Source organism: Populus alba, chromosome 13, assembly GCF_005239225.2.
Source record: "Populus alba chromosome 13, ASM523922v2, whole genome shotgun sequence".
Taxonomy (NCBI): domain Eukaryota; kingdom Viridiplantae; phylum Streptophyta; class Magnoliopsida; order Malpighiales; family Salicaceae; genus Populus; species Populus alba.
In genome coordinates, this window is record NC_133296.1 from 12,348,642 (window position 1) to 12,370,885 (window position 22,244).

The 22,244-nt window shown below is 32.0% G+C and overlaps 3 protein-coding genes across 5 annotated transcripts; 1 reads left to right on the forward strand and 2 right to left on the reverse strand.

Moving 5' to 3' along the window:
• The first annotated feature begins 374 nt into the window (after window positions 1-374).
• LOC118035552 (E3 ubiquitin ligase PQT3-like) lies at window positions 375-1,610 on the forward strand. Its single transcript, XM_035041151.1, has one exon. It carries the CDS (start codon window positions 375-377, stop codon window positions 1,608-1,610), a length of 1,236 nt encoding a protein of 411 aa, XP_034897042.1.
• Window positions 1,611-7,631: 6,021 nt separating this feature from the next.
• On the reverse strand, window positions 7,632-8,988 carry LOC118035536 (uncharacterized). The gene is made up of 4 exons (XM_035041131.2): window positions 8,819-8,988; window positions 8,580-8,671; window positions 8,237-8,358; window positions 7,632-7,874 (listed from the first exon to the last, which is right to left on the reverse strand). The coding sequence occupies exons 1-4, from the start codon at window positions 8,898-8,900 to the stop codon at window positions 7,796-7,798; spliced, it is 375 nt and encodes a 124-aa protein (XP_034897022.2). The 5' UTR covers window positions 8,901-8,988; the 3' UTR covers window positions 7,632-7,795.
• A 6,775-nt stretch (window positions 8,989-15,763) lies between these two features.
• Window positions 15,764-21,483, reverse strand: LOC118035535 (calcium-dependent protein kinase 11). Of its 3 annotated transcripts, XM_073404096.1 has the most exons (8): window positions 20,628-21,483; window positions 19,433-19,576; window positions 19,158-19,310; window positions 18,910-19,025; window positions 17,190-17,357; window positions 16,824-17,048; window positions 16,434-16,526; window positions 16,002-16,140 (listed from the first exon to the last, which is right to left on the reverse strand). In XM_073404096.1, exons 1-7 carry the CDS (start codon window positions 21,238-21,240, stop codon window positions 16,458-16,460), a joined length of 1,488 nt encoding a protein of 495 aa, XP_073260197.1. In that variant the 5' UTR covers window positions 21,241-21,483; the 3' UTR covers window positions 16,002-16,140; window positions 16,434-16,457. The 3 variants fall into 3 exon arrangements, with proteins under 3 accessions (XP_034897020.1, XP_034897021.1, XP_073260197.1); XM_035041129.2 differs by lacking the exon at window positions 16,434-16,526 and having other exon boundaries at window positions 15,764-16,140; window positions 20,628-21,466; XM_035041130.2 differs by lacking the exon at window positions 16,434-16,526 and having other exon boundaries at window positions 15,982-16,157; window positions 20,628-21,480.
• Window positions 21,484-22,244: the final 761 nt, after the last annotated feature.

The window sequence follows — 22,244 nt, forward strand, 5'->3', positions numbered from 1 at the left end:
TTTATGTCTTAGTTTTCAATTTTTTCCATTTCTTATATTTTATGAATTTTCTTAATATATACAGCATGTACTAGAGAAAATCCTGAAGTTAAGTAAAGAAACTAACAGGGTATGAAGAATAAGGGTTGGATTAATAATCTATTTAGATAAGGATTCGTTTGCATAAACAATAAAAGTATAAGGACCCCAAACTCAATAACCTTGTCCGTGTCAAATAAGGATAGAAATCCGGAAAGAATAGGGAATAATCAACCGACCTAAAACTCCTATATAAAGAATAAAATCTCTCCCAGTCTGAGAAATTTAGAGATCAAATATTGAAAGAAAGAGAGAGGGTTGGTTCTTTGATAGATAGTTTTTGTTTTTTCTTAACCATGGGTGTTATTGACGAGGAAGAGAATAGAAAGATACTAGAGTTGGTCAACACACCAGCCTTAGACTGGCTATGGCAAGGTTGTTATTTTGGTGGCAGCTATGTCAAGGGAGGAAAGTATGGAAGAACACGCGGTGGCCTTCCGAACAAAACACCCCCGGAAGGTTACTTGTGTCACAGATGTCATGTTGGGGGTCACTTCATCCAACATTGCCCTACTAATGGAGATCCCAACTATGATGTCAAACGAGTGAAAGCGGCTACTGGGATTCCAAAATCAATGTTGAAAGCTGACCCTGAAGGTCGGTATGTCTTACGCAATGGTGAGGTTGCGGTCATGAAGCCAAACGAAGATATTTTTGAGAAAGAGATGGAGGGGATACCTGCTAGAAGATCATCATGGTCTGTTAATGATGTCCCACCTGATCTTTTGTGTCCTCTCTGTAAGAAAACCATGAAAGATGCTGTCTTGACGAGCAAGTGCTGTTTTAAAAGTTTCTGTGATAGGTGCATTAGGGATCACCTGATCAATTCGAGGTTGAAGTGTGAATGTGGAGCCACTGATATGCTTACTGATTACCTCATTCCTAACATGACTGTTAGGCGTGCTATTAATAGGATCTTGGAGGGTGATACTTTTAGCAGTAGCGGCAGTGGTGATGGAAGTGGTTCCAGAAGCACTTATTTTCAAGTTCAAGATTTGGTTTCATTTGTTCACTGGCCATCACAAACGTCCAAGGTTTCATCTACTACATTGTCTGCTACATCATCATGTTCGTCATCTAAAGAACAGCAGAAGCCAACAGACAGAGTAAATCCCCTGCCCCCGATGGCTAAAAGAGCAAGAATTGCAGAATCTGCTGATGAATCTAAAGCCACAACTGCGCCAATCAATGTTAAGGAGATAGCATCAAAAGGGAATCTTCATGGGATCGATGAGGAAGTTGATCAGAGGAAACTTGTTAGTAGTGAAAACAGAAAGAAGAGGAAGAGGAATGCGTCTGATCAAAACTTTAAAGCTTGTGAGAACTACATGATGATGCCTACTGGCTCTGGTGCGTACAACCCAAACTGGACTGGCATGTGGGGAGGTATGGAAGGATCATATCCAGAACCATATTATAATGATCCAATGGGTAGTTATGGATATAGCCACTTAGGCATGCCATATGGTAATACTATGCCTCAAGACTTTTGGTACACGATGAACAGTGAGCAGGCAGGGGAAGAAGCATAATGATGCAGGATTTCCTCACTGATTTTCTACTCTAGACAATTCTGATTTTTGGATTTTTGGTTTAATATTTTTAGGCTATGATGTAAACACTACTTACATTGATAAATGCACATAGATTTTTGTGGTGTTTATCTATTGTTTTGGTCCTGTATTTTGTGACTTCCGTATTTTAACGAAATTTTTCTTAATTTCAAGCTCTTCCAGTGATTTCATCGGTTTATTTGCTTTCCCTTCTCTTTTTTGGCTGATTATGTTCTTCTAGCTCTTGCTTTTGAACAGAGGAAACATTTTTTTCCCTACATTTGCTTTGTTTATCTGGTTTGATATGCATCTGTTTGGTGAATAATGTTGGAATATACAGCATACTATAGATACGATGGAGTTAAAGTCTGTAGCTGCTAATTAGTAGTTCAAGTTAGTTAAGTTAGGTATAGCAGTTAAAGATTAATTAGAATAGTAAAGGCCAGTTGCAACTGATCGAAAGCCAAGTCTGTATATATATATATATATATATTCGCATCATCTTGAAGAATGACAAGCAAAACGCATATTTCTTCTCTCAGGCTTTACTTTTCTCTTCTCTGCACATATCATTTTTGTGCAGTTTTCACAAATAACATGCAGGATGTTCCTCAGCTAATTCATTACTTTCCCATTTTTATTCTTGAAGGTCATATAATGAAAGCTTTCCAGATTTATGATCGCAATCATATTTATGTGTGTTTACTCTAGCATATTTATAGTAATCTCTCCTAATAAGTAACAAATAAAAAAGGTAAAAACTGAAATCTGCTATATCAACGCAGCTACTGAGTATAGACTCTGACAATTTCTATTGCATCTAAAAGTATTACATACACAACAATGTTACGAACTCATGGACAGATAGTTAATTACTTCGGCATCTACACAGCATTTGCTTTCGGTAAGTAGCTGCTTCTGTCAGTCACTGTGTTCTGTGGACTGTGGTTGAACCATAATAATAGATGAGAAGCTTCTGTCGATCTTCAAAGTACGTGAATCAGATCAGGAAACCTCATTATCGAACTTAAGAGTAACAGGATCCTTCTAACACAGAAAAGGATAGCATCAGTTATATAATTCTAAGTTACTTCAAGGTTATCCAAGATCTTAGACATGCCAAATTATGTAGCAAAAGTATTTTTTGTTGAACTGTTTAAGAGTAAATCATCGTTGTCCAAGTTTTTCAGGATTTATATCCTTCTGTGATGCTCGTGTAGGAGGTTGAGCACCTACTTTGTGCCCCATTTTCAAACATTTCGAGTTCCTAACTGCACAAACTATTCCTTTCACTTACTTCCTTCGAATTGCTTTTCATTGCTCTGCTCCCCCAACTCCTCATCATCATCATCATCTATCTGCCCATCCTGCTATTTCTGTGATTCATACAATGAAGTTTGAAGCTCAAAAGACTCTAATTATGCTTCACAAAAGTAGTGTTTTTTCTTTGATTCATCAGAACACATAGCTAGTTCAAATCCTGCTATTTCCAGAAGACACGAATAATCCAAATACGCTGGCAGCCAACGGCCCATACCATTGTCTAATCTTAGATAACTATGGCACCTAACACCTACAAGATTTTGAATCTGAGAGAGCTGCCTTATGTTGCCTAGTGGCTCTTTTGAATACAATCCATGCTGGCTGCCAAGTGGGCATCGACTGAAGGATACAGTTTCCCATTATGATGCTGGTGCAATGGGTGGTAATCGATGTGGCCACTCTGACCTTCTCCATATATATATATATACACATATAGGAGGGGTTATAGTTTTGAAACCTGACCCAACCCGTCGAGTTCAGCCGGGACACGGCTGATTCAGGGCTAGAATCGGCCAGATTAAAGAAAAAATAAGGAATGGAAAAACTCGGCGTGACCCGACTGAGCCGGTGGGTTGACCCGGCGATTCTGCTAATCCAACAAAACCCGACTGCAAACCTCTTGACTTTTATTTTATTTTACTAAAATGATGTTATTTTAAATTTTTTAAAACAAAACTAACCCGGTCAACCTGGTGACAAGGTTAAAACTTGAAATCTGAATCTTGAACCGAGCCGGCCATAGGACCGGATCTTCAAACTATGGGAGGGGTGCTACAACTCAAAACTCTTTTATTTCATGTTGAAAGGCGAGAAAAGATGAGAAGGAGAAGAAGCTGGGACTGCAGGACTGCTTTGCTAATTTTGGACAGTAAATAATTCTGATATTTTCTTCTTTTCTTGTTTTTGTTAAATTTTTATGACTTTCACACCATGTTTTGAACCAACTCTCTATTAGAATTGAACTCAATTGATTGATAAATCAGAATCAAATATTCAGAACAAAATATTTCAGCCAAATTCAATTCATTTTGTTTCATGCATTACTCTCATCCCTATCATCTTCTTGCCTTTCTCCTTCAAAAATATACCATAAAAATAATGAGGGTGAAAATTAAAATAAGAGATAAATTAGAGGGCAACAAAAAGTTTTCGATTAGAGAGTTAAATTGAAAAGAAAAATAAATTTAATAAAACAAAAAAAAATAATGAGGATGAAATTAAAAAAATTAATCCATTATAAACTTTGATTGAAAGATGAAGTTGTAAACCTATAAAATTTTAACAAAATGGCCAAGGGAAAAAAATAAAAATCAAAATAATAAGAATTGATTTGAAAAAAACAATATAAGACAAATTATAATTTAAAGACTAAATCGAAAACAACAAAACTTTTATAAAAAGGCCAAGAACAAAAATTTAAAATAAAAAAAATAAGGATGAAACTGAAAAACCAAAAATAAAGAGGACCAATATGCACATTTTAGGTTAGGAGAGAGAAAAGAAAAGAAAAGAAAACAATCATCAGCTACAAACTACTCATCCTGCGCCATCATGCGCCCTACCGCAAGGAAAAGGACATCAACATGCTTCCAATGTCATAGCAAAAGGCGGGATTTGATTGTTGAAAACTACCACACATGCCGCTCAAAGGTGCAAGCTGCGTCCACTTTTTGGCGCATACTTGTCATGCGCCAACAAATTTTCTTTTTCTTAATATTTTATATTACTCAAAGATAGAAATTCCCATGAAACCATCCAAAAATAACAAAAACAAAAACTAGCTACAATGGCAAAAATGCCCCTACATGTTAGTTTTATAATTATTTGATATTGAGAGCATTCAAATCTTTTTATTATTCATTTAAAAAGAAAAGGATCACAACCGATAAAAATGTTTTTGTTCTAAAATGTTATTTTGGTAATTCTACTATTCAAATAAAATGCAAAAAAACTTTTGTGCCTCCAATGAGTTTTTAAAAGACGTGTTGCTATAAAAAATAGCATAATACCTCATTGCTGGCCTTTAGTTTTGTGTAACAAAAAAGAAAAAATATGAGAAAAACAATATAAATTCATCCAAAATGTTTTCCCATGCCTGGCACATTTTGTTAAGGGCTTCATGACTGGACTTTTTTTTTTTCTTTTATAGTGGGGCATGTCTTATGCCTCAATTTGTTTTTTTAAAAAAAAAAAAATAGATTCTAATGACATGTCGTTGTTGCCTAATTTTTAGCCATTACGGTCCCTAGAAAAACAAGGCTAATAGTTTTCCATCCCAAAAACTGAACTTTCAACCCATTGTTTTCTAAAAATACCTACCAAACATTATAGAAAACTTTATAAATCCATTCATGACTTCAAAAAACTAAAAAAATATTCAAAAACCTGAAATCAACCTGAAATCAAATTTCTTACCAAGATTAGATCTGTTTTTTTTTTTTTTTTGAATTTCAAGATAAAGAAAACCCTAATGTGAGCTCCCCTTATCAAAATAAACAATTTGATACTAATTTAAATTGTTTTGATGGCCACAATCAGTGTTAACGAAGATTTTTTTTTTCTAGTATTGAATTTCAACGACTTTTTCTCACCTTTATAATATAGGAACTATAATAAATATTTTACCTAAACTTTTTAAATTCAATCATTCCCTACATGTTTTTTAGTTTGTTCCCATCTTTTAATTATATCCTCTCCTTTAATTTGGCTTATATGAAAGGACCACAAAAAAAAAAAGGTCACTGGCATGAAAGAAAAGAGACGAAAAGAGGACGATACAAGTGATACAGCAAAGCGTTCCACTGGATATCCAGATAATGACCTGACAGAAAGGCGCATTTGTTGTGCAGTTCTGGGATTTGCTTTAATTACCTACCTATGATTGCTTGTGTTTGCTCTAATTAGTGTCTCAAGATATATTTTTTGGTTGAAGGAATGCTGCTATTTCTAGAACAATTTTGAAATAAATTTAAACATTACCTAATATCCTTAAGCAACTTTTGTATCCGGAATCGGCTAGCTCTTGCTTTTTGTTGCTGGATTTTGAGTGTTTTTAGTATTATAATAGTTCGTTTTAATTTGTTTGAGAGTGTAGTTGCAATTATTTTTTAAAATATTTTTTGTGCTAAAGTATATCAAAATGATTTTTTTTTTATTTTTAAAAAATTATTTTTGAGATCAGCGCATCAAAATGATCTAAAACATAAAAAGATTAATTTTTAGCAAAAAAACAAAATTTAAATTTTTGTGGAACGTGGTTTACACCGCGTTAACATTCCTAGATTAAGTTTAAAAAAATTATTTTTAGCTAAAAAATATAATCCAGCATTCCCATATTGATGGAACATTGATTTTTCAAAAAAATAAATAAATCTTCCTAAGAATTAACCTAATGCTTATAATATGAAAATGGCTATTAGTTACTTTTCTTTTCCCTTGAAGCTATTAATTACTTGATTTGTCCTCAATTAAACCTGTCGAATTAGAAACAAATTATGATGAAGAATTTAATTTTTTTTGGTCTGTCGAATTATCTTTAAAAAAAAAAATCGAGATATAAAAGAAGTGTAAGCAATTATATACATTGAAGCATAACTCTATTATCATTTAATGATAAAATAAAAACATTACTCATTTTTATTCAGGAACTTTTAAATTATTTAAAAATATGAAACTTATAAAAAAGGAAAATATAATTTATTAAAGTCTTCAAGGTTAACAAATTAAGAGGAGTAATAAATATCATTTAGAACACCATCATAAAATTAAAAAAGTATCAATGAAATATTCTGTCAGCGAGTAAACACTAATCCATTAGCAATTTATATCATCGTTTCCCTAAGAAAACACATTGTGGAACAAAGTTTTGTTGAAGATTTAATTTCAGCATTTTTGTTAGTAATTGGTAATGCCAATGGAAATGCAGAGGCATTAGAGCCAACAAAACTAAATACTTCAACTAGTTTTCATTGGCAATTCAATTGATAAATAAACTATTAATTAATATAATATTTTATTGTTTATTCTGTCAGTAAAAACTAGATATTACCGACATAATTGGTGAGAAATGTTTTTGAAAGATATATATATATATATATTACTTCATTTATTTATTTTGGAAATAATTATATGGATAAGAAGTAAAACTTTTAATATTTAATAATGAAATAAAAATATTATTCTAATTTACATAACTACAAAATGTGCCACTGAAAGCGCAGACCAGAGGACAGCCCAAGCGAAGAATTTTTCTCCTTCAAATGCTTTGCCATGCACATAATGCTGATAGCTACGCATTTATTTCCGTGATAAACAAGTACGCTAAGTAATTCATATTTTATTTGGTATTGTTACTGCTATTGTTTTTTATTAAAAATATTTTTAAGATTAACATGTAGAATAATATAAAAAATATTTTTAAAATACAAAAACAAATACCCTGTTATTTATAGAAATTCCGCATCAGGAATCTTACCTCGCATTATGAAACTCGTGCTATGTTCTTTAATTTGTTTTTATCTTCAATTATCTTTCGGCAACAACAGTAGCAACACCCTTCTCTGTCTTTACTGGGTTCCAAATTGTGCAGTAAAGACAATACTTAATTTGCTTGCTTAAATATTCAATCTTGTTCTTCGATGCAATTGTCAAGGAAAGATGTGGCGGTCGGTAGCTAACTTGAACTCATTTCTTGAACAACTGCAAACAATATTATTGCAGCTTTCTTGATTACCACATGATAACGTTTTACATGTAATGAAAGCAGGAAAACCATATCAAATGATGTCCAAACAACTTATTAATTACAAAGTAATTCCCTGTTGAAATGGACTCATGCTTGTTCATTCTGGTTTCTTCACAACAAGGACATGGCACTTGGCATTATTCAGGCAATAGTTGCTCAGTCTCCCCAGAAAATCCCTGTATCAAAACAAAATCTGATTTCAGTGCTTCTGGTGGAGCTTGTTGCAAGAGTTTTTAGGGTTGACAACCATGCCAGCATGTTCAAGTTCTTGAACTAACTCATTTTGAATAAGATTCATACAAGTTATGCGACTTTTGCGAGTTGTCAGAAAAAAAAGCTGGTTGTTTGCGTGGTTGCTGCTTCAACGTTTGAAGCAACCACAGCAAATATTATGTTTGGTTATGTAAAAAATGCAATTTAGTTTTGGTAGGACCCATAATAATTCATGTTCATGTGTACAGTGCAACTTTTTTCATACAACAACCATAAAGTTATTGTAATACCAAACACATTCAAAGTTGCAAAGAAATTTCCTAACCTTTTGAGAGTTCCATTAATGGATGTGTTACCAATCACGAGGAGATTGATATTGTTCTTCTGAACAGCATTGCATATGAGTTCATAAGGCTCCCCGGCTTCTAAAATTGTTTCTGCTTTCACCTATATATGGAGTCAAAAATAACATGAACACATATATCCTTCACTACTGTTGACTGTAAGATTGCTGGAGATAAACAAATACACAGAAAGCTTGAATTCAGCTTTACTTGATTTATTGCTTAATGAAATACTGAAATATGAACAACTAAACTAATATTTTCCAAAAATGAAACGCTAAGCTAATATTTTGGCTCATAAAGATAGTGATGCAGTGAGCATACCCCTCGACGAGCACAGATACTCACAGCTTTCTCCAAGATACCTAGTAAGATCTTCTTGTTTTTTTCTTGAATGGCACAGATCAAATCTAGGGCTTCCATGGAATAAATTGTGCACAAAACATTACATGTATCAAAAGAGAAGATATATTAATGTAGTAAAATCACCGCAAAGTTCAGAAACAGGAAAGTAAACCAGAAGAAGAAGAAGAAGAAGAAGAAAGAAGAGCAAGAAAACTAACTGGGAGAGACTGGACAACAGCCGGCAGCGGTGCCAAATTGTGTCCCATAAAGAAATTTAATTGTGCACAAAACACCACACATACCAAAAGAGAATATATATTAGTATAATAAAATCACCATAAAATTCAAAAACAGGAAAGTAAACCAGAGGTGGAAGAAAGAAGAGCAAGAAAACTAACTGGGAGAGACCGGACACCAGAGGGTAGCGGTGCCAAATTGTGCCCCGTAAAGAAATTTACAGTTAGGAGCAGGAAGCGCAGCGAGGATGACAAGCGGCGACTCAGTGATAAATTCTTTGAGATTATCAACTACCCACATGAAGGAATGAGAACTGTGCTCGCTCTCATCTATGATCACCATCACCCTCTTCTTAGACCCTTCTATTTGTTTCTCCATTTTTCACTCCTGATTTTCTTACCAGGCAAGACTTTCTTGCTGAAATATTGCAACTAGACTGCTACTATTTATAGGAAAAAAACACTTCAAAATCTTTCAAGGTGTGCTTGTTTAGTTGTAATTTTTGTGATTGTGGTTTAAAAAATATCGTTAGATATTTGGTAATGCATCAAACTATATTTTATACCATGAGATTCATTAAAAAATTAAATTTAAAATGCAGTTTTTGTAAAGCAGTTTTTACCTGTTTTTTTAACTGAGTTTTGTAAAATTTTATTTGTTTTTGTGTTTCAAAAATATTTTTTTTAAAATTTGAAAAAAAATTTATTTTTTTCTTTACTTTAAAATTTTTTTTTATATTTTAATATCATTTTGATGTATTAATATTTTTTAAAATATATATATGTATTTCTAAGTGAAAAACACTTTTAAAAAGCAATCACAACCAAATATTTTATACATATTTTTTTCTGCACATAAATTTCAACCATAATTTTTACTAAACATAAATTTAAATACAACTAATAATACTTTTTTTAAACCACAAGTCCACAACCATACCTAAAACATAAACATACTTTTAAATTTAACACTTTAACTAATTCTCACCCATTCCTCCCCAATTCGTTGATTATCAATGCTTTCTTTAATATTTTAATGAAAGGGGCATAAATTTCAATTTAATGATGTATGTGAGGTATTGTTTGTTTTTGTGTTTTAAAAATATTTTTAAAAAAATATATAAAAAATTTTATTTTTTTTTCAAATTAATATTTTTTATATATATTTTAAAATTATTTTGATATAATAATAATAATAAATAATTTAAAAAATAAATAAATAAAATGTTATTTTAATATAATTCTAACTAAAAAACTTTAAAAAACAATCTTCACCCTACCTACTTAAGCCGCTTTTCATTTTTTTTCAACTTTACATAATTTTATATTCAATCTGAATTATGTTTATGACCCTAAAAGTGTTAGCATGACTTGACAGCCATGATCATCTTCTAACGTCAAACTGAGTATCAATCGAGATGATGCTCTCTCACAAAAACACTAGCTAAAATGCTCTGTGTACAGAAAAGTTGTGCACCGCGCAATTCTTTGCGTTTACAACTAACAAAATCTCATATCAATCTCACAAAAACAGTAGCTAATTTTCTATGCATGTCTTATTTCGGTTTTTTTATTATTGTTTCTGACTAAGAGTTAAACACTCACTATCATGATATTGCATAGCACCAACAAATATTAGATCGATATTTAAATATTTATTTTGTCAGAAAAATATTTATGGATAGAAAATTATTGTCAAAAAAACATGTTCCAGGTGATTTATATGTTGTGGATTATTTTGTTAGAAATATTATCACTAATAGATTTACAAACAGAAATAGCATGCCAAACAAAAAACATTTACTAGCATCCATTCAGCCAATAAATCCATAGATGATTATGGTAATTACTGATAGAATTAATTGTTGGTAATTCCATCATTGATGATATACATATTATTTGATATAATTAATTAAATTATCGAAGAATTATATCTAACAGTGGCAAGTTTTATAATTTTTTTTCTACTCTCTAAAATTTCTTAATAGACTTAGTCCATTAGTAATTTTGTCTATAGTTGTTAGTAGTAAAGTCCAGTAATTTTTTTATGACTGTCTAGAACTTTTCAAGGGACTTGATATGTCGGTAATTTTGTCAATATTGTATTAGTATTTTTAAAAAATAAACAATACAAAAAAAATAACTAAAATAAAATAAAATAAACCAAATTTATTTGTTAATTTTAAAAAATATTATCAAAAACAATTTATCTAATGAATAAAAACTAGAGGAGGAGGAGGAGCAAACAAATCTTTGTTAGAACCATGAAGGCAACGAGGTTGACCACATGTATCATTAAGGCCATCCCCGCATCTTTATTGAAATTAGATGTTATATGTTTCCTTCAAAAAAATTCAGCAAGTTTTAAAAAATAATAATAACTTAGAAAAAAATTGTTGAAATCAAACTTACCATGAAATTTTGAGTTCGGCTATTCACAAGTTATTACTCCATTTTCTGATGATCCTCATTTTGCATATGAGTTTCAATAAAAAGCTTCATCGGTCTTGAGTCATGTCCAAGTACCATATCCTACAAAAGAAAGCTACTATTAGTTAAGTATTTTCATATAATACAACAATTTAAAAAAAAAATTATCTTATAAAACAGAATATTACAATTTGTTTTGCATGTGAAATGAACGGAATGCATTTGTCAATGCATGTGGTAATGTAACCTTTAGTCCAATTATTTGTACCAAACTACGACCTTCACACAAAATTCTCAGACATCACATGTTGGATATAATCATCCTAGGTAGCCTTTGATTGCAGTGCAAAAAAACATCATTTATTAGTTGTAGCTTGTCAAGGGTGTGTTTTGTTAGTTGTAGCTTTTGTGATTGCAGTGCAAAAAAACATCATTTATTTGATAATATATTAAATTATATTTTATATTATAGGATTTATTAAAAAATTGAATTTGAAACATAATTTGTATGAAGTAGTTTTTATATAATTTTTTAACTGAGTTTTGTAAAATTTCGTTTGTTTTTACGTTTCAAAAATATTTTTTTTAATTTGAAAAATTTTTATTTTTTTTCTTTACTTTAAATTAATTTTATTTTATTTTTTTGTATTTTTATATCATTTTGATGTATTAATAATTTTTTAAAAATAAAAAAAATATTTTAATGCATTTTCAAGTAAAAAACACTTTTGAAAAACAACTACAACCAAATATTTTATAAATGTTTTTTTCTGCATATAAATTTCAACCATAATTTTTACTAAACACATTTTTAAATCCAACTAACAATACTTTTTAAAAACTTATTTTTTTTAAATCACAATCATAAAAATTACCTAAAAATTAAACACATTTTTATATTTAACACGTAAACTAATTCTCACGTATTCCTCGCCAATATGTTGATTATCAATATTTTCTTTAATATTTTAATGAAAGGGGCACAAATTTCTATTTAATAATGTTTACGAGGTATTGTTTATTTTTGTTATTTTAAAAATATTTTAAAAACATGAATAAAAAATTATTTTAATATAATTCTAAATAAAAAACTTTAAAAAATAATCATCACCATATATACTTGCTTAAGCCGCCTTCTCATTTTTTCAACTTTATATAATTTTATATTCAATCTGAATTATGTTTATGACCCTAAAAGTGTTAGCATGACTTGACAGCCATGATCATCTTCTAACGTCAAACTGAGTGTCAATCGAGCTGATGCATAACGAGACAGAACACGTTACCTAGTGGTGCTTTATCACAAAAACACTAGCTAAATGCTCTGTGTACAAAAAAGTTGTGCACCGCGCAATTCTTTGCGTTTCCAACTAACAAAATCTCAGATCAATCTCACAAAAACAGTAGCTAATTTTCTATGCAAGTCTTATTTCGGTTTTTTTTATTATTGTTTCTGACTAAGAGTTAAACACTCACTATCATGATATTGCATAGCACCAACAAATATTAGTTCGTGTTTAAATATTTATTTTGTCAGAAAAATATTTATGGCTAGAGAATTATTGTCAAAAAAACATGTTGCCGGTGATTTATATGTTGTGGATCATTTTATATGAAATATTATCACTAATAGGTCTACAAATAGAAATAATATGCCAAATAAAAAAAAAACATTTATTAGCATCCATTATATCAATAAATCCTTAGATGATTATGGTAATTACCGATAGAATTAATCATTGGTAATTTCATTAGTGATGATATACATATTACTGATATAATTAATTAAATTATCGAAGAATTATATCTAACAGTGGCAAGTTCTATAATTTTTTTTCTACTCTCTAAAATTTCTTAATGGACTTAGTCCATTAGTAATTCCGTCTGTAGTTGTTAGTAGTAAAGTCGAGTAATTTTTTTCTGAATGTTTAGAACTTTTCAAGGGACTTGGTATGTTGGTAATTTTGTCAATATTATATTAGTATTTTAAAAAAATAAACAATACAAAAAACTAAAATAAAAATAACTCAAATAAAATAAAATAAAAACCAAATTTATTTGTTAATTTTAAAATATATTATCAAAAACAATTTATCTAATGAATAAAAACTAGAGGATGAGGAGGAGCAGGCAAATCTTTGTCAAAACCATAAGGGCAACAAGGTTAATCACATATACCATTAAGGGTTGCTAATAAATGCTCAAGGACATTCATTTTATCCCTCATGTCATCCATCCTAAACCTAAGTTGGGTTATCTTAATATTAAACCGGGTCGTCTTAACTTGAACTTGTTCTCATACAATCGTTTAAATGGCTAGAGATTGTTAGCCTAATCTCGATAACGAGGGACCAATGATCAATACACTATAACCCTTATGTATTTCTTTAGTTGTAGTGTTGGAAATTATATAAACTCAATTTTTATCAGCTCTACCAAATGATCCAGCCTCCAACCATAAATCTGAATCAAGTTTTGGATAGGTCGAAAGGTCGTCCCCACATTTTTTTTTGAAATTAGATGTTATATGTTTCCTTTAAAAAAAATCATCAAGTTTTAAAAAATAATAATAACTTGGAAAAAAATTGTTGAAATCAAACTTATTATGAAATTTTGAGCTCGACTATTCATAAGTTATTGCCCCATTTTTTGACGGTCCTCATTTTGCATATGGGTTTCAATAAAAAGCTTCATCAATCTTGAGTCATGTCCAAGTACATATTCTAAAAAAAAAAAAAAAAAAGCTACTATTAATTAAGTACTTTCTTATAATACAACAATTTAAAAAAATTATCTTATAAAACAGAATATTACAATTTGATTTGCATGTGAAATGAACGGAATGCATTTGTCAATGTATGTGGTAATGTAACCTTTAGTCTGATTCTTTGCACCAAACTACAACTTTCACACAAAATTCTCAGACATCTAGTGCTGGATATAATCATTCCAGGTAGCCTCTAAGACGTGCAAAGGTCTGAAATCCCGATCCACATGACCACGTCTTCCTGGCTTGAAAAACCTCTTTCTTTTACATATTTCTTTGATTCTTTTTCCACCTCATACTAGAAATCACACAAGTTGGTTCATAGAAAAACATTATCAGTCAAGATTATAAAAAAATAAAATTTGAACACTTTAAAAAAATATCATATTTTGGATTTAATCTTACTTAATGGCATTATAAGTGTATCACGCTCTCCTAGCACCAGCATTGTCAACCTCCTAGAAAAAAAATTTCTTATGCATCAATTTCATAAAAGTATATTAAAATTAAAAACCTAATTGCATTAAATAATAAAAAAAATATTTATATATTACTAATTTTGAACTTTCTGAATCAAGAATCAATCATAAGCTTTCATTCAGTATTTTAAAAAACCTGACTCCATTGAAACAAAGGCACTTCTATTATGATTTTATCGTTGATGTTATCCTGTGAACAGTTTTCACATTTGTAAACCTGAAAATCCATTTATTCATTGAAATTAATTATTCAAAAATTACCTATTGTTTTTTTATATATAGTGAATGTGTCCTCTATTCAGGAAACAAGATGCCTTTTTCATGTCATCATGTGCATGGATTAAAGTTTTGGATAGACTAGACAAAGATTTATCTATTTCTTTTCTGTAGTTTGGTATTTTTGTTTTCTCATATTTGGAATTGATTGTGCATGGATAGAATTCATGTGTTACACTATGCAAAACTAGACTAGTAAATGAATAGAGAATGATCACATGTTTAAGTAAAGTAATTTGCTCATCATTGTGGCTACCCTTAACTTTTGATTTGTTATTTAACAGACTTTAAAAAAAAAATAGTATGTGACGTGTCATTGCTTCTGATGACCTCCAATCACTAGAAAATCAAGCTAGTTTATTTCAAACCAAAAAAAGTTTATTGTCAACTATATTTCAACCCGAAAAAAACTATATATAAACAAACACGCTAAATAAATTCTAAAATATATTTATAGCCTTTAACAACCTAAAAATTAGTTTCAAAACCCACAATTAATCCAAAAACAATTCTTTTCAATTCAAATCTATCTTTTCAAACAAGTTTAAGAGATGAAAAAAACACTTCCTATAAAATTTCTCCATTAACAAAAACTTATTGACACCAAAACCACATATTTTTGCGGTCTGGATCAGTCTTAACCAGATTTTTTTTTTCTAACATCAGAATTCAACCACTTTTTCCTTCTTTTCACAAATCAAAAAACAAGGAAAAATATATCTGGGATCAAAATTGAATCTCATGGATTGTTATGGATTATTGATTTGAGAAATTCTTTTTTCCATGATTGCCAGATCTTTCATTAATTTCGGTAACCTGCTTTTGAGCAGAGAAACTACCATCATTGTCTAGCAACATTTACGTTAAACTCGCAGACTTCACTTCCTTTTCTCTATCAACTATCAAGTCCAGCATGCATCTCTCTGACAGACAATACGCAAGCATGTTCATCAATGTATTCATTAGAGCATTCCGTTTTCATAATCAAAATTTATTATCAAATTAGCAAGCAATTTTGCACACATTTTCTGCAGTATGCAAAAGAAGCATTACAACTACAACGATGACGCATAATTGTGGTCACTCTGTTTCTGTGGTCACTCTTTAATTTAGCATCTTTGCTATGATCCATCAACATGGTCACTCTGTTTCTGCAGTTGCTTTTTCTACCGTTGCACAATGTCTTGCCTTCAATTAGCATCTGAGGTTGCATCTTTCATCCCCAAGTCATCAACCCCAAAGGCATCGGCTAAATTGAAGTTCAGATTGTTTCTCATGGTTCTTGTCCTCCCAACTCCTCCGTCACCCTTTCTCATCATTGCAGCAAACTCCCCATAATCTATCCGCCCATCCTGCAAGAAGCACCATACTAAACATCATCGAAATTTCAAAAATAGTCCGTTATTTTATTCATCATGAGACACGGAGAAGAAAACTCATGCAATTTCAAGCAGATGTTGAGTGATCCAGACTACATCTATATGGGCATGTAGCACCCGCACCGTCAATAGAAACCACCTTATGGTTGGGAAGAACAACAGATTTAAGCCTGAATTCATTATCTCCTGGCCATGATCCCAATGCAGTGAAGCAGAAGGGAAAAACCAAGACCAACCCTAGAAAAGAAAATGCAAGAATTTCTTACCACTTATCTAGATTTTCTTTTCCATCAACAATCTGTGGATTCTTCTAGAACAATCATCATGATCCAGAAAATCAATTTCCACCTTGCTACCAACTGCTTAAATCTCATATTTGCAAACAAAGGGCTGCTTCAATCAAACTTCAGGCCCACAAGCAATACATTAATTATACTGGGTGGCTAATATAACCACCATTAAACTTTTATCTGAAGGTAAAAGGTCAGATAGGTTCTCAACCCATTATAAGGCTGATATATGCTGATATGGAACTAATAACGAAGTAATTGTGGTGACAATAATGGCACTGGCGATGAAGATTATATATACCAATTAGGATTATATAGGCAAGTGAAACTATTAGATGTAGACCAAATATAAACATATAGACTTACATTGTCTAGATCAATTTCTTTGATTGTCTCATCCAGATGAACATCACCAAGACCAAAATCTTTGCAAGCCTGTTGAAGCTCATCAATGGTGATGTAACCACTACCATCTTTGTCAAAATAGGCGAAAGCTGCAACCAAATTGTCCTCTCTATCCATCTTATTTAAGTGCAAAGTAGCAGCAAGAAATTCACCATAGTCTATCGTTCCACTATTGTCTATATCAGTCTGTAAAAGTTTTCCAAGCATGATTAGCAATACAAATCAACAGTTATCCAGACAATTATGTTATTAATATAAAAAATAATGGCCTGATTGTTAGGCTAGATAAAATAAATTATTATTCTACAGTTCCGAATAAGTGTTTACCGCATCCATTAGAGCCTTGATTTCAGCTTCTGTCATCTGAGAACCTACTCTCTTCAAACCATGTTTAAGTTCTTCAAATGTTATTGTCCCACTATTGTCTGTGTCAATCATTTTAAACAACTCTTTCAAACCACCAATTTCTTCTTCAGAAAGTCTTTCTGCTATGACCTAAAAAAAAATGCTCAATGCCATGAATGAAAGCACACTTTATATAGTTATCAGAAAACAGCTGTCCTATCAAAGAAAGACAACAAAGTAAAGGAAATAGTTCTGACCACCAAATTTCATAAAAGCTTTCATGAAACATATCTAGAAAAAACAGAGAACATCATATCCAATTTTTTATCATAGCATGCAAGTTCCTTCATTTTGTAAATCCAACAAAATATCTAAACAGGGCATGAAAGCTACCACTGTTGCAAACTCGTTTTGTGAACAAATGTTACATGCCCTTTAACAAAACAAGACTTTGCTGCGTATTATGATAATGCTTATTTAAATTATGCTTTGATCAGTGGTTACACCATCAATGTTGAAGCAAATAGTTTCTCTCCCCCCTCCATCCATCCCATGCAGGTCACAAAAGGGCTATTAATAGCAGAATTGTTCTGAGAAAAGAAATTGAAGTAGCAGTGAGATAATCCCTTAAAATGTTTATAAATAATAAGCTTAAGAGAATTGGGTGACTTTAGGGTGTAGAAGCTAATTGTTTAAGGATCTGAGTTGTACTGTAAACCAATGCTGTTGAGTGTTGACAGGATGTCAATTAGTGAGACCATCAATAAACTGCCCAAGCTACCTTCCACTTAATATGCCAAACAATCAGGCTTCACCATTATTAATATTAGTGAATCAAATCAAGATAAGAATTTGTGTTTGTAACATGCTTAAAGCTTTAAGCATGGTATACTATGGAGAAATTAAGTGTGGTGCCTAAAGTGCCGCGCATCCAGTTCTCCAATAGGTAGTGCCACATGGGCATGGAGACATAGGTGAACAGTGCCTATCGTACAGTATCTAGGTTATGTCCTCAGTAATGCTTGCTTTATGTGTCAAGTTTCTCCAAGAATGTGCAGGATGCCTAAGAAGCCAATTGTCTATAAAGATGAAACACATCAGAATATCCTCTTCAGAAGATTTATTACATCACAACACGAACATTGATTGTTAATCATCTCTCTCCTGATCTCACTTCTGTGCTTATAATATGGATACCACAATTTTTCACGTTTCAAAGTTTAAATGAATCCTAAACTAGATGCCTCAAATAGTGAAAAAAGTGCATATGTGTTGAACATTATCAAACCGGTTAAGTACAGCAAGAACATAATGAAGAAAAAAATGAAACTCTTCTTCTACATGACATACTAAAATTCAGTGAAACCCATTCAAAGGATGACAGATATGTAAGAAACATACCTATATATTAAATACAATAGTGTCTAAAAACTGGTAAAAAAATCTTCAACACTATAGTATTTTACTCTTAGAAACAAGCAAGCAACTATCTGTCAGAATTGATTCAGTGCATCCAACTATTATAGCTTAATTTTAGTTGTTTTGCCTCTTTTTCCCATGGACATTACTTAAACCAGCTACTTTCACTTTCTAAAGATTAACTGAATCGTTAAGTTGCTATCAAATTCCTGTGGCAAAATTTATTATACATACAAAACTCTACATGCAAAATGATAACAGGAAAAGCAAGGATAAGACATACACGCAAAGCCATCTTTTTAAGTTTATTCATTGCCGAGAATTGCTTCAGACGTGACAATACTGCAGAATCAAGAGGTTTGTCTGGAGCAACCCTGTCATCTACAATCCATGGGTTACCTGATAGTACAAACAACAACTGTTATGTCTTGAACAAGATTAACAGCTTTAGCAAGGGTAGGACATATCTGCACTCCTACTACATGGAAGTCCAAAACTAATGTCCCAGTGCAAAAGAATGAAACCACTTACACAAGACTTCATGAGCAGTAATCCTTTGCCTTGGATCCCTCTCAAGCATCTTTCTGACCAAATCTTTTGCGCTTTCTGAGATATTTGGCCACGGATCAGATTCTAAATCTAGTTTTCCTTGTAAAATCTGTCTGAAGATTCCTGATTCTGTTTCTGCAAGTATTAGGAAAAAGTAAATATCCTTCATATAAAAAGAAGACAGGAAAAAATGTATCTACTTTGTTGCAAGTCTAAAACTGCAAAGAACAAGAGAAAATATGAACTAGGATCGCTACCTGCCCAAAAAGGTGGAACCCCGCTTAATAAGATGTAAAGGATAACACCCGCACTCCAGACATCTGCTTGAGGTCCATAATACTTTAGCAAAACCTCTGGTGCAACATAATATGGACTCCCAACTACATCATAAAAATACTGTCCTGTAGGGAAAAGGAATAGTAAAGAAATTAACCAACCATACATCTTTGACAAAGCACTATTCAGAAACTAAGGGAACACTTAAGCATATGCATAGTTCCAGTCACCTCAAGTTAGAAAGAGCAGAAGAAAACAATGCACATAAGTTTCTTTAAGAGCTTATAAACCCCATCCATATACTCAAATAATAGCGTTATATTTGATGTACAAGACTTTTATGAGGGAGCATCCTCATTCTCACTAATTCTATAGCAACTCCCTTATATTTCCATTAGTCTTTGCTGACAGATTATTGTTACAGTGAAAAATAGGGATGCAGGTAAAAGAGAAAAAAGCAAGATTGAGAAAGCAAAATAAAGGAAATAAATAATAGAAGCCCGAGGCAGAAAATATAACACCCTAAAGTAGCTCATCTGTATCCATTTAGAAAGTTGATAGAACAGCAAGAACCTATCCAGGAGTCCAAAGTCCAAACGGAAAGTGAACAAATACAGAATTCCTGAAATGATGCTCTGGTCCAAAAATAAGGTGAATGTTTTTAGTCGGGCAGATCACAGACTGAACCAAATGTTTGTACAAGAAAGAAGAAATGATGGCAAAATACAAATAGCAATTCCAAGAAACAAGAAACAACATTCTTCTAAACAAATAGATGAAAATCACATAACACGGATGAATTAGAAAAACAAGGAGCAGGAAAAATGAAATTTCAAGAGCAGATAAATAAATAGAAGATAAGCTTCCATAAAACACACTCAGTTCGAATGATCTAATCCAAGAAAGAACAGGAATGAAACCTGAAAACTTAGAAATTAATTTAAAACCAGCCTTTCTTCTAATAAATCGCAATCACAGGAAATTCACAATCAAATAATGAAATTTATAAATATTTATTCCAAGATTCCAAGACAACAAAGAATGCAAGATTACCAATCACACAGTAGGGGTTCAAAATCAACTAAAACAAGAACCAAAAGAAACCCCATCTCACAAAATGAGGGATCAAAACCACCATTTAGAAAGAAGAAACACAAGAAGTAAAGAAAAACCAACCTGGCTTGTAAAAGACAGAGAGGCCGAAATCTGTAGTCTTGAGCTTGGCATCATCACCAGGTTTATCAAACAAGAAGTTCTCAGGCTTAAGATCTCTATGCATAACCCCCAAAGAATGACAATACTCAACCACCCCAATTATATTTTTGATCAAGTTAGCAGCCTCTTTCTCACTATACTGACCCCTTTCCACGATCCTATCAAAAAGCTCACCACCTTCACATAACTCCATGACCAAATGTACAAACATTGGATCCTCGTAAGTATCCTTAATTTGCACCACATTTGGTTGCCCTGATAAATGGTGCATGATCTGGATCTCTCTATAAACATCCTCATAGTCTTCTTTACATAAAAGCTTCCTCTTTGGAATTGATTTGCAGGCATAAAGATTGTTGCTTGCTTTATGGGTACATAGATATGTGGTTCCAAATTGACCCTGCCCTAGTTTCTTGCTTAACAAATAATGGTCTCTAAGTCTTGGGGTTTGGTGTGGTAAGACTGACGTTGTGGGCTTTCTTATTGTTGGTCTTGCTCTTGGTGCTGGTGCTGGTGCTGGTTCTGCTGTTGACGGTGGTGGTGGTGATGGTGGTCTGGTGGTTTCTTCATTCATTTTTGTGGAAAAGACTGAAGCTTTTTTGGGTTTTTGGATCCAAAGAAACTATTTTTGATTTCTTTGCGTGTTTTCTTGAAGAAAGAAAGAGAGAAAGAAGGTAAGGGGCTGGTTGCCTTCTTGTTTGATTTTGATATGATGGGAGCTGGAATGGCATTCCAATTCAGGATTTATATATCTATAAATATATAATTTAATTTTGTTTTTTCGGGCGTGGGATTAGGATTATGTGGGGCTCCATTTATTGGATTGGTGGACTCCAAATAGTTTCTGCCTGTGCTTTACAGGCCATCGTACCAGGCTATCACCATCCATGGAGAGGGAGATAAGCGAGGACCCTACCCTTCAATTATTTTTCTTTCTTTCAATCTTAGGGGATTCTCTTAAGAGATGATAAAAATAATGGGAAGCAATTTATATTTTATTTTGAAATCAATTTAAACATCATGTCATGATTGGGAACTTCATAATTAACACACAAAAAAACTGTTTTCTTATTAATTTACACATCAAACAAGACTAAATTCACCCTTTTTTTCAAGAATTCATCTGTTTCTTGATGGGCTAATACTTTTTGAGAATTTATTTTTTCTAGATACTGGTTTTGAAGTGTGAATTCAAAGAAATTAAATAAAAAAACATATTCTTTAAACTATTATTTTATCTGGGAATGAAAAAAAAATGGGACCATTGACTGAGAAGAGGTTTAGTGGGTATGGACTCGGTGGTGCTTGATCTTGGAGTTGACCGAGCTTGATGGATCTTAGAGGAAGACTTTGGCAAGGTCTTCCTTTACAAGGCTTTCCTAGGGGAAAATCAACTCTCTAACGAGCACCGACTAGGCAAGTACTACGTAAATTTGGGGTAATACCATATTAATCACCTACTTGATTGGGGATTGTTGTATAAGTTAAGAATGACATGTAATCTTTTGAAAATAAATTTATGAACCAGATAAATAAGATCAATATTGAAAATAATATGGAGCTTGATAAAAATAATAA